The 13,200-nt window shown below is 43.9% G+C and overlaps 1 protein-coding gene across 20 annotated transcripts in view; it reads right to left on the reverse strand.

The window, feature by feature from the left end:
- Window positions 1-4,037: 4,037 nt before the first annotated feature.
- The window catches only part of LOC144507030 (uncharacterized), a 276,508-nt gene continuing 267,345 nt past the window's right edge, over window positions 4,038-13,200 (reverse strand). For all 20 annotated transcript variants that reach the window (XM_078233599.1, XM_078233590.1, XM_078233584.1 and 17 more), the window contains one exon: window positions 4,038-6,699. In XM_078233599.1, the coding sequence (XP_078089725.1) occupies window positions 6,685-6,699 (15 nt within the window). In that variant the 3' untranslated portion in view covers window positions 4,038-6,684. The remainder of the gene's footprint in view (window positions 6,700-13,200) is intronic.

The following is a 13,200-nucleotide window of genomic DNA, read 5'->3' on the forward strand; positions in this document are numbered from 1 at the left end:
CATTTATTGCATGAAGATGCACGAATGACATTTGTGTACAGCAGTTGGATTGGCCTTTGGATTCCATAGAACCATAGAAAATTACAGCTCAGAAACAGGCCTTTTGGCCCTTCTTGTCTGTGCCGAACCATTTTTTGCCTAGTCCCACTTACCTGCACTTGAACCATATCCCTCCACACCCCTCTCGTCCATGAACCCATCCAAGTTTTTCTTAAATGTTAAAAGTGACCCCGCATTTACCACTTTATCCGGCAGCTCATTCCACACTCCCACCACTCTCTGCGTGAAGAAGCCCCCCCTAATATTCCCTTTAAACTTTTCTCCTTTCACCCTTAACCCATGCCCTATGGTTTTTTTCTCTCCGAGCCTCAGCGGAAAAAGCCTGCTTGCATTCACTCTATCTATACCCATCAAAATCTTATACACCTCTATCAAATCTCCCCTCAATCTTCTACGCGCCAGGGAGTAAAGCCCCAACCTATTCAATCTCTCTCTGTAACTCAGCTTCTCAAGTCCCGGCAACATCCTTGTGAACCTTCTCTGCGCTCTTTCAACCTTATTTACATCCTTCCTGTAACTAGGTGACCAAAACTGTACACAATACTTTAAATTTGGCCTCACCAATGCCTTATGTAACCTTACCATAACACTCCAACTTTTATACTCGATACTCCGATTTATAAAGGCCAATGTACCAAAGGCACTCTTTACGACCCTATCCACCTGTGACGTCACTTTTCGGGAATTCTGTACCTGTATTCCCAGATCCCTCTGTTCAACTGCACTCTTCAGAGTCCTACCATTTACCCTGTACGTTCTACTTTGGTTTGTCCTTCCAATGTGCAATATCTCACACTTGTCTGCGTTAAATTCCATTTGCCATTTTTCTAGTTGGCCCAAATCCGTCTGCAAGCTTTGAAAACCTTCCTCACTGTCCACTACACCTCCAATCTTTGTATCATCAGCAAATTTGCTGATCCAATTTACCACATTATCATCCAGATCATTGATATAGCTGACAAACAACAATGGACCCAACACCGATCCCTGCGGCACACCACTAGTCACAGGCCTCCACTCAGAGAAGCAATCCTCCACAACCACTCTCTGGCTTCTTCCATTGATGTGGAGATGCCGACGTTGGACTGGGGTAAGCACAGTAAGAAGTCTCACAACACCAGGTTAAAGTCCAACAGGTTTATTTGGTAGCAAATACCATAAGCTTTCGGAGCACAGCCCCTTCGTCAGATGGAGTGGATATCTGTTCTCAAACAGTGCAAACAGACACAGAAATCAAATTACAGAATACTGATTAGAATGCAAATCTCTACAGCCAGCCAGGTCTTAAATGTACAGACAATGTGGGTGGAGGGAGCATTCAACAGCTTGCCTCCTGGACTTGCAGAATTTCACTAGCTGTTCTGTCTGGAGACAATACACATCTCTTTAACCTGTGTTGAATGCTCCCTCCATTCTAATCAGTATTCTGTAATTTGATTTCTGTGTCTGTTTGCACTGTTTGAGAACAGATATCCATTCCATCTGACGAAGGAGCTGTGCTCCGAAAGCTTATGATATTTGCTACCAAATAAACCTGTTGGACTTTAACCTGGTGTTGTGAGACTTTTTACTGTTCTTCCATTGAGCCAGTGTCTAATCCAATTTACTACCTCCCCATGTATTCCCAGCGACTGAACCTTCCTAACTAACCTCCCGTGAGAGACCTTGTCAAAGGCCTTGCTGAAATCCAGGTAGACAACATTCACCACCTTCCCTTCATCCACTTTCCTGGTAACCTCCTCGAAAAACTCTAATAGATTGGTCAAACATGACCTACCACGCACAAAGCCATGTTGACTCTCCCTAATAAATCCCTGTCTATCCAAATATTTGTAGATCCTATCCCTTATCACACCTTCCAATAACTTGCCCACCACCGACGTCAAACTTACTGGCCTATAATTTCCCGGATTTCTTTTGGAACCTTTTTTAAAGAACGGAACAACATAAGCCACCCTCCAATCATCCGGCACCTCCCCCGTGAATACTGACATTTTAAATATGTCTGCCAGGGCCCCTGCAAGTTCAACACTAGCTTCCCTCAAGGTCCGTGGGAATACCCTGGCTTCCTTCCCCAAACTCAACATTGGAGACCATGTCCATAATGTAGGCATGCAATATAGTGTCAAAGCCTTCCCCGGTCCAGGCTGATGAGGCAGGTGTCCACCGACCTGCGCATAGCCGATCGCATCACCTGTGTGAAGCTATCAGAGGTTATCTGGCCAGTTACAGCATAGGTTTAGTTGGGGGTGGATCACCAACTCAGGCGGCATGGTGGCACATTGGTTAGCACTGCTGCCTCACAGCACCAGGGACACAGGTTCAATTCCAGTCTTGAGTCACTGTCTGTGTGGAGTTTGCATGTTCTCCCCGTGTCTCTATGGGTTTCCTCTGGGTGCTCCGGTTTCCTCCCACAGTCCAATAATGTGTGGGTTAGGTTGATTGCCCATGCTAAATTGACCCTAGTGTCAGGGAATGAGCAAGGTAAGTGTGTGGGGTTGTGAGAATAGGGCCTGGGTGGGACTGTGGTCGGTGCAGACTCAATGGGCCAAATAGCCTCCTTCTGCACCGTAGGGATTCTATGAACTCAATTGCCTTGGACAGAGTTTTGGAGTCAATATTCAGAAATGAAATAGGTGGCCAATTTCTAATTTCCTTCCTTTCTACCTACTGCTTGTAGATGAGGGTGAGGATACCTTTCCTCATGGATTATGACATGCTGCTGCCAGAAACATACTGTCGTACACCTCCAGGTATGGGCCAAACCAGTCCCATGAAGCCAAATATTGCTTGGAGATCTCAAAGGACTTGACGGCCTTTGTCAGTTCATCTGGAGTTAGTGGTCTGTCCAGACTCTCCCACTTGCTGTCATTTAAGACCTCTGTGATAGAGGATAAGGACTGGGAAGCCATGCAGTCCATGGCTTTTACATCACGCAATCCGGTATTGAAGGATCCTCAATATGCTGAACTGCAATAGGTTATTGAGCTGTCTTCTGCCTTCAGACTGCAATCACAGAGATCTCTTGGTGTACCTCCTGGAAGAAGAAACGCAAGCACATCTAATCCTGCCCCAAGAAATGGACTCCGGACTGGAAAATGACCATGGAGGCTGTCAAGGCAAAGAGTGAGGCTTGATGCCTCCTCACCTCATGGAAATCCTCAACATCAACCCCCAGCGACTGCGGCAGGGGACGATTGTGCATGTTGTGCTGCAGTTGGGACATTTCCCCCTTCTCTCTCGTCTTCTGAGCATCTTTAAAGATGAAAAACCTCTTCATGTTCACCTTGGTTGCTTCCCACCAGTGTGTTGGGGATAAGAGGGCTTTCACGGTTCTCCAACCTTTGTAATGTGTTTTGAGTCCTCAATATTTTTTGGAGTCAGCAGATTCACGTTCAGCTTCCAAGTCTCCCTGCCAACCCTCTTCTTCCTAGAAGTGATAGTCAGCCAGTAGGAGGTAGTGGTCAGTGAAGAACACCGGCTTGATGTTGCTGGATCTGACTGTGACAGAAAGAGGAAGTCTATCCTGGAAAGGATGAGCTGCTTTCCCAAAGCTAGGGGCATTGCTCACTTTGCAGCTTCTGGTTTGTCCCACCTATCCTTGGGGCATGAGCAACATTGGCAATTAATGCTGCAGACCTCTGTCCACTGAAAGTATCCAAATCCATTTCACATTTGATCATACTGAAAGGAAGATTTTTGCTCCATTGCTGTGGCTGCATTGGTCCCAGTCATCAGTTTAGCAGTCAGGGCTCAACTTAAGTTGTTGGGATTTGGCCCGAAACATCACTTGCAGTGAAAATGTTATTTAATAATATGAAATCACCTAACTAATATTATGGCAGCTTTGAAGAACAATACTGAACAATTTATTTTACTAGTAATTTGTGATGAATCTTTGACTAGCTTCAACACTGATGTTTAGAAGATGAAATCGAGGTTTTTTTTTGCAAAATGATCCACATTATCCAGCATTTCACAAAAGAGAGTTATATTTATTAAAGGAGACCTAATGACAGGGAGCTAAACACACTTCACAACATGCATTATGTATTAGAATGGAAGATTGGATAGATTAACCACAGCAATATTTCTTTCCTAGCATTCAAACACTTAATAAATCCTCATTGTAACAACCAGAGGTAGAAGCCAGTTGTGGTCTCACCAATTGATAGAAATACTCAATCTAGTAATAGATTTCATTCAGTTTAACAACTTTTGCTTCAAATTCAAAGACTTATCTCCTGCCACAAGCCAAGATTTGCAAATGGATAAATAATCGGTACCCAGACCTCACCAAAGACAGCTGAATACGAGAAGGCAACTTGTTATGTATTTTTTCTTTCTCCGTGTTTTCATAGCTTCCATTTAACAACTTCCTGTCTGATTGCAGGAGTAACTGTGAGCACATCCTTGATACATCATATTACATCCGGAGCATCGCAATGCCGGTGTCGATGGATTAACCTTATTTTAACATTTTAGAAACAAGTTTATTTCGTTATTCAGATCTGAATGAAACATTCAACAATGAAAAGAAAAATTCTGCCACAGGCACCATTAAACACAAGGCATTTTTGTTTTAATAACTTCATGGAATTTTAAATCAGCTTTCAAAATAAACTATTCTAACTTTCAATCCAGTCTAAGGCTGCCACAGATATTACTTGTTTTAAATATATAAACTTCAAACCATGCTCGAGCATGTACATCAGTAACCAGTGGTTTTTCTGGACTCACTTCATCCTAACTGTTGGTTACATGACATGAGTAACAAAAATATGAATTCAACTGTAAATACAAATAAAATATCAAACAATACACACTACTGAAATGTGTAAACATAAGGTGTCTATAAACATTGAACCATACAAATGTTTTAGCCCATTGCTGAATCTAAAATCATTCTCTCCCTCCCTCTCCCACATAGCATTAATAGCTCCACTTTCAATCCAACCTTCAATATGGAACAGGATCACTGAGATAAATTTAGTCTTTCTGCTTTTGAAGAATGATAATTATAGATGAAAGCTGGAAATTCTGCATGATTGCAGTCCCTAAATATCTTCACCAACCCACTGTACTCACACAAAAACTTGCTTATTTTAAAAATGGTGCTCTTCACTCACTAAGGTGAGGAGCAAAATGCTGTGAATGCCAACATTTTCAATTTCTAATAATGACCACATCTTGTAATTTTGAAGTCTAGTTCACAATTGCTTTGAGAGGTTACATCTTGGCCTTAATGTAATTTTTCCAGAATTCTAAATTAGAAACAGCTAGATCAGTTTACATGCTACAAGCCAGGGACCAATTTTCAGTTGGAATGAAGAGACTTTGGATGTTTGTACTGTTGAGAGTTGGAGGGTTTTCAGTTTGTGATAACTCAGATAAAAAGTTGGTATTTCTTACTCCAACATTTAAATCTGGGCTGTTGCATACTAAAAGTTGCTGTGATGCATGTCACATTAAAAATGTCAGTGCAATCGACACGCAAACTTAACCAATGTATCCTGCAGCTTGATCACAATACTGCTGGCTATAATGAAGCAACTGGATAGATTGCATCTAAGCAACTGTTGCTTCAGATGTAATTGTTTTCTTCCTCAAAATGCATGTGATTGTAAACTTGGAAGAAGGATTTAAAAACAAAAGGTGGTGTCTGCCACCTGAAAAGGCAAGGAGGAAGAACACTCTTAGTTCAATATAATGGAAGAATCATATTCAGTGCAGGAATCCTCTTTAGGCTGCCTTGTCAGTGCATTACCAGCCCTGACTTCTGAAGACTTTGCTCTCCCCAATATGGAGGTATTTCATTTCCCAACACACACTTTCCTGTCTGAACTAAACTGGCAAATTTGTCGCAAATGTATGCCAGATTTGAGTATGGCCTGCTGGAAACTGGATTGAGATGGGCACATATTAATCTTACTGTGACCTTTTAAGAGATATATCTATCTGAAGAGCACTTAAATTGATTTTCTTTACATTATGCTTGTCAGTTCAATGCACATTAAATGTTTTGTCCTGCATTTTCTCCAAGGGACAAATTTAATGTTTTAAACCAACTCTGTTGACAAAGCATAAATTTAACAGCATTGCTTATCACGATTCACATCAATGTTGTCTGGAAGCATTTTGTTGAAACTTACGTTTCCCTATAAAAAGAGGCCAAAAAATGTGAAAATATGCATGTTAAATCCAGTGTCCTAAATTAAATCACATTCACAGGCATCAATTTTATTCAAAAGTCAAATCCATTACTATTGCACCTATTCTGCAACCAACACATCAAATGCACCACATTCTCACAGAATTCAAATAAAATTAATTATATACTAGAAATAAAGTGCTTAAATATGCTGTAATTGCAACCAACAAAATTACAGAAAAAGCAAACCAAGTGAAATTAATATTGCAATTTTGGTTAGTAATTAATAAATATGTTTTGGCCTCCGTTAATATAAAGTTTCTAATTTTTCATGTTATTTGTGTACTATGATGCCTATAGCTTATACACTGCAAGAGAGATATTTTCAATAAATTACTGATGTGAGAAGTGCACTCAAGAAGCAGAGAATCTTGATATCTTGATTATATAATACCATCAGTTTGGCATTTACTTCAGTTTTCTTCAATCTGGAAAAGAAAAGCACAAGCAAGCAAACATTAATTATCAAGTTGTGCTTCATATAAAATAACTTTATTAGCAACTCATGAGTTCACATCACTTGCAAGATACATCTGTGGGATTGCTTAATAGCCTATGGCATGCAAATGATGTAATCATATTAACAAGGTGAGATGTTTTAAATTCTTTTGTGGATTGTGAGTAATTTGTTTTCATCCCTAACTGCCTTGAGAAGGTGATGAGCACCTTCCTGAACAGCTAGAGTCCATGTGGCGTAGGTACAACTGGAAGAGGTTGTGACCCAGTGACAGTGAAGGAACAGTGGAAAAATTCCAAGTCAGATTGTGTGTGGCTGGGAGGAAACTTGCAGGTGATGGTGTTCCCATGTGGCTGCTACCATTGTCAAGCCCCTCGTGATCATGAATTATTCAATGAGATCGCCTCTCATTCTTCTAAACTCCAGGGAATATAGAACCAATTTACTCAGCCCCTCAGCATACGACAATCTTCTCATCCCAGGGACTAACTTAGTGAACATTTGCTGTACTGCATCCAAAAAAAGTACATTTATTGTTCCTTAAATCTGGTGAACAAAACTTCACACAGTATTCTATGCGTGGTTTCACTAAAGCCCTATACAATTGTAGCAAGACTTGTTTATTCTTGTGTTCTAATTCCCTTGTAATAAAGGCCAACATTGATTTCCTAATTGCTTTTATGCCTGCTTGCTAACGTTTTGTGTTCCTTGTATGAGTACACCCAAGTCTCTCTAAACATCAATGGGTGAAACCTTACCAAAAATGGCAGTGTTGGTTCCAGTGTGAAAAACTGAGCGTTTCCCGCTGACGGTGTCTAATCAAGGATCCCACGCACCCGGACATACTCTCTTCCACCTACTTCCATCGGGAAAGCGATACAAAAGTCTGAGGTCACATACAAACCGACTCAAGAACAGCTTCTTCCCTGCTGCTGCCAGACTTTTGAATGGACCTACCTCGCATTGAATTGATCTTTCTCTACCCCGAGCTATGACTGTAACACTACATTCTGCACTCTCTCCTTTCCTTCTCTATGTATGGTATGCTTTGTCTCTAAGGCATGCAAGAAACAATCCTTTTCACTGTATACTAATACACGTGACAATAATAAATCAAATCAAATCAAAATCATTATCCCCACAAAACTCATCTCCAAACTCCGTGGCCTGGAGCTCAGCTCCTCTGTCTGCGGCTAGATTCTAGACTTCCTAACCCACAGACTGCAAGGATAGGCAACAACACCTCCTCCACGATCATCCTCAACACCGGTGCCCCACAAACCAGTGTCCTCAGCCCCATACTATACTCCTTATATACCTTTGACTGCATGGCCAAATTCCCCTCCAACTCGATTTTTAAGTTTGCTGATGACACCACTGTAGTGGGTCGGATCTCAAACAATAATGGGACAGAGCACAGGAAAGAAGTAGAGAATCTGGTGAAGTGATGCGACGACAATAATCTCTCCCTCAATGTCAGCAAAGCGAAGGAGATAGCCATCGACTTCAGGAAGCGTAGTGGAGGACATGCCCCTGTCTACATCAATAGGGATGAAATGGAAATGGTTGAGAGCTTCAAGTTTCTATGTGTCCAGATCACCAACAACCTGTCCTGATCCCTCCACACTGAAGCTATAGTTAAGAAACCCCACCAATGCCTCTACTTCCTCAGGAGGCTAAGGAAATTTGGCATGTCCGCTACAACTCTAACTAACTTTTACAGATGCACCACAGAAAACATTCTTTCTGATTGTATCACAGTTTGGAATGGCACCTGCTTTGTCCAAGACCCCAAGAAACTACAAAGGGCCGTGAACGAAACTCAGTCCATCATGCAAACCAGCCTCCCATCCATTGAAGCTGTCTACACTTCCCGCTGCCTCGGAAAAGCAGCCAACATAATCAAAGACACCACAAACCCCGGACATACACTCTTCCACCTTCTTCCGTTGCGAAAAAGAAACAAAAATCTGAGGTCATGTACCAACCAACTCAAGAACAGCTTCTTTCCTGCTGCCATCAGACTTTTGAATGGACCTACCTCATATTTCTCTACACCCTAGCTACATTCTGCACCCTCTCCTTTCCTTCTCTATGTATGGTATTCTTTGTCTATGCAAGAAACAATGCTCGTCACTATATACTAATACATGTGACAATAATAAATCAAATAAATTTTAGCTTTAACTCCTTGTACGCACCCCAGCTCTCCCCGAAAGACTTCTTGATACTTGCCCAAGTGGTCCTGGAAAACCCCAATCGGTTGTTGAATATTTCCAGTCAATTCAACTTGACTTGCTTCAGCTAGTCTCATGCCATAACTCCAGGCTTTTGTCCTTTCACTACCATCAGGGATAGCCGAGCAGGCTGGTGCTGATAAGGCACTGTGTTGACATCATGCCCAATATCTTCAGCGCCTCCCCCTATAGGTTGCCAACTTTGCCATCGTATTGCTGAATCTCATAGGTTGCAGACCTCCCTGCAAGTACTTGCAGGTTTGTTCACCTATTACTGTGGCCAAAGAATCTGTATCAACCTCCATAGGTAATGGATGCCAATTTGTCTGCGTTTTGTCTGCGGGCGGCGCGCGTTCGGCGGCCGGAGAACAATCTGGTGAGTGAGGTAACCGGGAATGGGGAGAAAACCGGGAAAACCACCGGGAATGGGGGAGAAAACCGGGAAAACCACCGGGAATGGGGGAGAGAACCGGGAAATCCACCGGGAATGGGGGAGAGAACCGGGAAATCCACCGGGAATGGGGGAGAAAACCAGGGAAACCACCGGGAATGGGGGAGAAAACCGGGAAAACCACCGGGAATGGGGGGGAAAACCACCGGGAATGGGGGAGAGAACCGGGAAAACCACCGGGAATGGGGGAGAGAACCGGGAAATCCACTGGGAATGGGAGAGAGAAGCGGGAAATCCACCGGGAATGGGGGAGAGAACCGGGAAATCCACCGGGAATGGGGGAGAAAACCACAGGGAATGGGGGAGAAAACCGGGATAACGACTGGGAATGGGGGAGGGGGGGAATAGACCCGGGAAAACCACCAGGGATGGGGGGGAATAGACCGGGCGGAACCGGGAATGGGAAAAACTGAGAATAGACCAGAATAAGAGGACTGTGTGGAGTTTGCACATTCTCCCCGTGTCTGCATGGGTTTCCTCCGGGTGCTCCGGGTTTCCTCCCACAGTCCAAAGATGTGCGGGTTAGGTTGATTCGCCATGCTAAAATTGCCCCTTAGTGTCCTGAGATGCGTAGATTAGAGGGATTAGTGGGTAAAATATGTAGGGATATGGGGGTAGGGCCTGGGTGGGATTGTCATCGGTGCAGACTCGATGGGCCGAATGGCCTCTTTCTGTACTGTAGGGTTTCTATGATTTCTAAACATATAGGCGATTTCGATGGGGGGGGGGGGGGGGGGGGGGGGTCTCATTTAACTTTGGACTTGCCTTCCGAGCCTTCCTCGATCTTGTCCAGTGGAATCATAGAATCCCTACAGTGCAGGAGTCCATTGGGCCCATTGAGCCTGCAATGACAACAATCCCATCCACGCCCCATCCCTGTAACCCCACGTATTTACCCTGCTAATCCCCCTAACATTAGGGGGCAATTTCTCATGGCCAATCAGCCTCACCTATACATCTTTGGATTGTGGGAGGAAACCGGAACACCTGGAGGCAGCCCACATAGTCATGGGGAGAATGTGCAAACTCCAGTTAGTATACAGTTAGGAGGGCAAAAAGGGGTCACGAATGTCCTTGGCAGACAGGATTAAGGAGAATCTGAAGGCATTTTATACACATATTAGGAACAAGAGGGTAGCTAGAGAAAGAGTTTGTCCACTCAAGGGCAAGGGAGGGAAATTATGCGTAGAACCAAAGGAAGCGGGTGAGATCCTTAATGAGTACTTTGCATCGGTATTCACAAAGGAGAGGGGCATGTCGATTGATGGTGTCTTGGAGGGGAACGTAAACCCTTTAGAACAAGTCATCATTACGAGGGAGGAAGTGTTAGGTGTACTAAAAAGCATTAAAGTAGACAAAACCCCACGGCCAGATGGCATCTGTCCCAGATTACTGAGGGAGACAAGAGATGAAATTGCTGGGCCACTAACAGAAATCTTTGTTTCCTCATTGGCCACTGGTGAGATCCCAGAGGATTGGCGGATAGTTAATATTGTCCCATTATTTAAGAAGGGTAGCAAGGATAACCCGGGTAATTATAGCTTGACATCAGTGATAGTGAAATTGTTGGAGAAGATTCTTAGAGATAGGATCTATACATATTTGGAACTGAATGGTCTTGTTAGTGACAGACAGCATGGTTTTGTACAAGGGAGGTCATGTCTCACTAATTTAATTGAGTTTTTTGAGGAGGTGACAAAAATGATTGATGAAGGAAGGGCTGCGGATGTTGTCTACATGGACTAGGTCCCTCATGGCAGGCTGGTGCAAAAGATTAAATCACACAGAATCGGGGTGAACTTAGCTAGATGGATTCAGAACTGGCTTGGCCATAGAAGACAGAGGGTAATGGCGGATGGGTGTTTTTCTGAATGGAGATCTGTAACTAGTAGTGTTCTGCAGGGATCAGTGCTGGGATCTCTTCTGTTTGTAATATATATAAATGACTTGGAAGAAAACGTAACTGGTCTGATTAGTAAGTTTGCGGATGATACTAAGATTGGTGGAGTTGCGGATAGTGATGAAGATTGTCAGAGAATACAACAGGATATAGATAGGCTGGAAAATTAGGCGGAGAAATGGCAGATGGAATTTAATCCGGACAAATGCGAGGTGATGCATTTCGGTAGATCCAATTCAGGTGGGAGTTATAAAATAAATGGCAGAACCATCAAGAGCATAGAGAGACATCAAGACACCATCAAGGCACACAGAGAGATCTGGGCGTACAGGTCCACAGATCCTTAAAACTGGCAGCACTGGTGGAAAAGGTGGTGAAGAAAGCATATGGCATGCTTGCCTTCATCGGACAGGGCATCGAGTATAAAAGTTGGCAAATTATGTTATAGTTACATTTGGAATACAGTGTCCATTTCTGGTCACCACACTACCAGAAGGACGTGGAGGCTTTAGAGAGAGTATAGAAAGGTTTACCTGGATGTTGGCTGGTATGGAGGGTATTAGCTATGAGGAGAGATTGAATAAACTGGGATTGTTCTCCCTGGAAAGACTGAGGCTGAGGGACGACCTGATAGAAGGTTATAAAATTATGAGGGGTATAGATAGGGTGAATAGTTGGAAGCTTTTTCCCAGGGCAGAAATAACACTTACAAGGGGGCATAAGTTCAAGGTAAGGTGGGAAGGTTCAGTGGCGATATGCGGGGGAAGTTTTTTTACACAGAGGGTGGTGGTGGCCTGGAATGCACTACCAAGTGAGGTGGTTGAGGCAGCTATGTTAGCGACATTTATGATTTATCTGTATAGGCACATGAACAGATGTGGAATAGAAGGATACAGGTGGTTGGTCTAGATAGGACAACGTGATTGGCACAGGTTTGGAGGGCCGAAAGGCCTGTTCCTGTGCTGTACTGTTCTTTGTTCCACACAGACAGTGACCCGAGGCCGGAATTGAACCCGAGTCCCTGGCGCTGTGAGGCAGCAGTGCTAACCACTGTGCCGCCCATATTTATTTGACTCTGCATCTGGCTTGCATGTGGCCCTGCCAATTACATCTGAAATGAATGAACCCTGTATATTTGCACCTATCTTGGGGATGGTCTCCCCCTCAACAATAATACTCATCAAACTCTTGTAGCTGATGATTTATCTACCTTCTCGTGGGCTCTGCTGAGCTCTTGCTACTGGTATTTCGAGTGGCCGTAGTTTCCCAGCAGACTTTGTTCACCTTGCCTTGCATGCCTTGTTCAGCTCTGTTCAGCACTTTTTGTTGCGCAATTCAACTGCCTTGTCTCTGGATATTTTAGTTTCTCCTCCGGAGCCTTCAACAGGTCATTGATGAAGACGAACATCTCGCCAAGGCCATCCCCACAACCCCACTTCTTGCCTTCAAACAACCACGCAACCTCAAACAGACCGTTGTCCGCAGCAAACTACCCAGCCTTCAGGAGAACAGTGACCACGACAGCACATAACCCTGCCACAGCAACCTCTGCAAGACGTGCCGGATCATCGACACGGATGCCGTCATCTCACGTGAGAACACCATCTACCAGGTACACGGTACATACTCTTGCAACTCGGCCAACATTGTCTACCTGATACGCTGCAGGAAAGGATGTCCCGAGGCATGGTACATTGGGGAAACCATGCAGACGCTACGACAACGGATGAATGAACACCGCTCGACAATCACCAGGCAGGACTGTTCTCTTCCTGTGGGGGAGCACTTCAGCAGTCACGGGCATTCAGCCTTGGATCTTCAGGTAAGCGTTCTCCAAGGCGGCCTTCACGACACACGACAGCGCAGAGTCGCTGAGCAGAAACT

This window comes from Mustelus asterias, chromosome 18, assembly GCF_964213995.1.
Source record: "Mustelus asterias chromosome 18, sMusAst1.hap1.1, whole genome shotgun sequence".
In the NCBI taxonomy this organism is placed as follows: domain Eukaryota; kingdom Metazoa; phylum Chordata; class Chondrichthyes; order Carcharhiniformes; family Triakidae; genus Mustelus; species Mustelus asterias.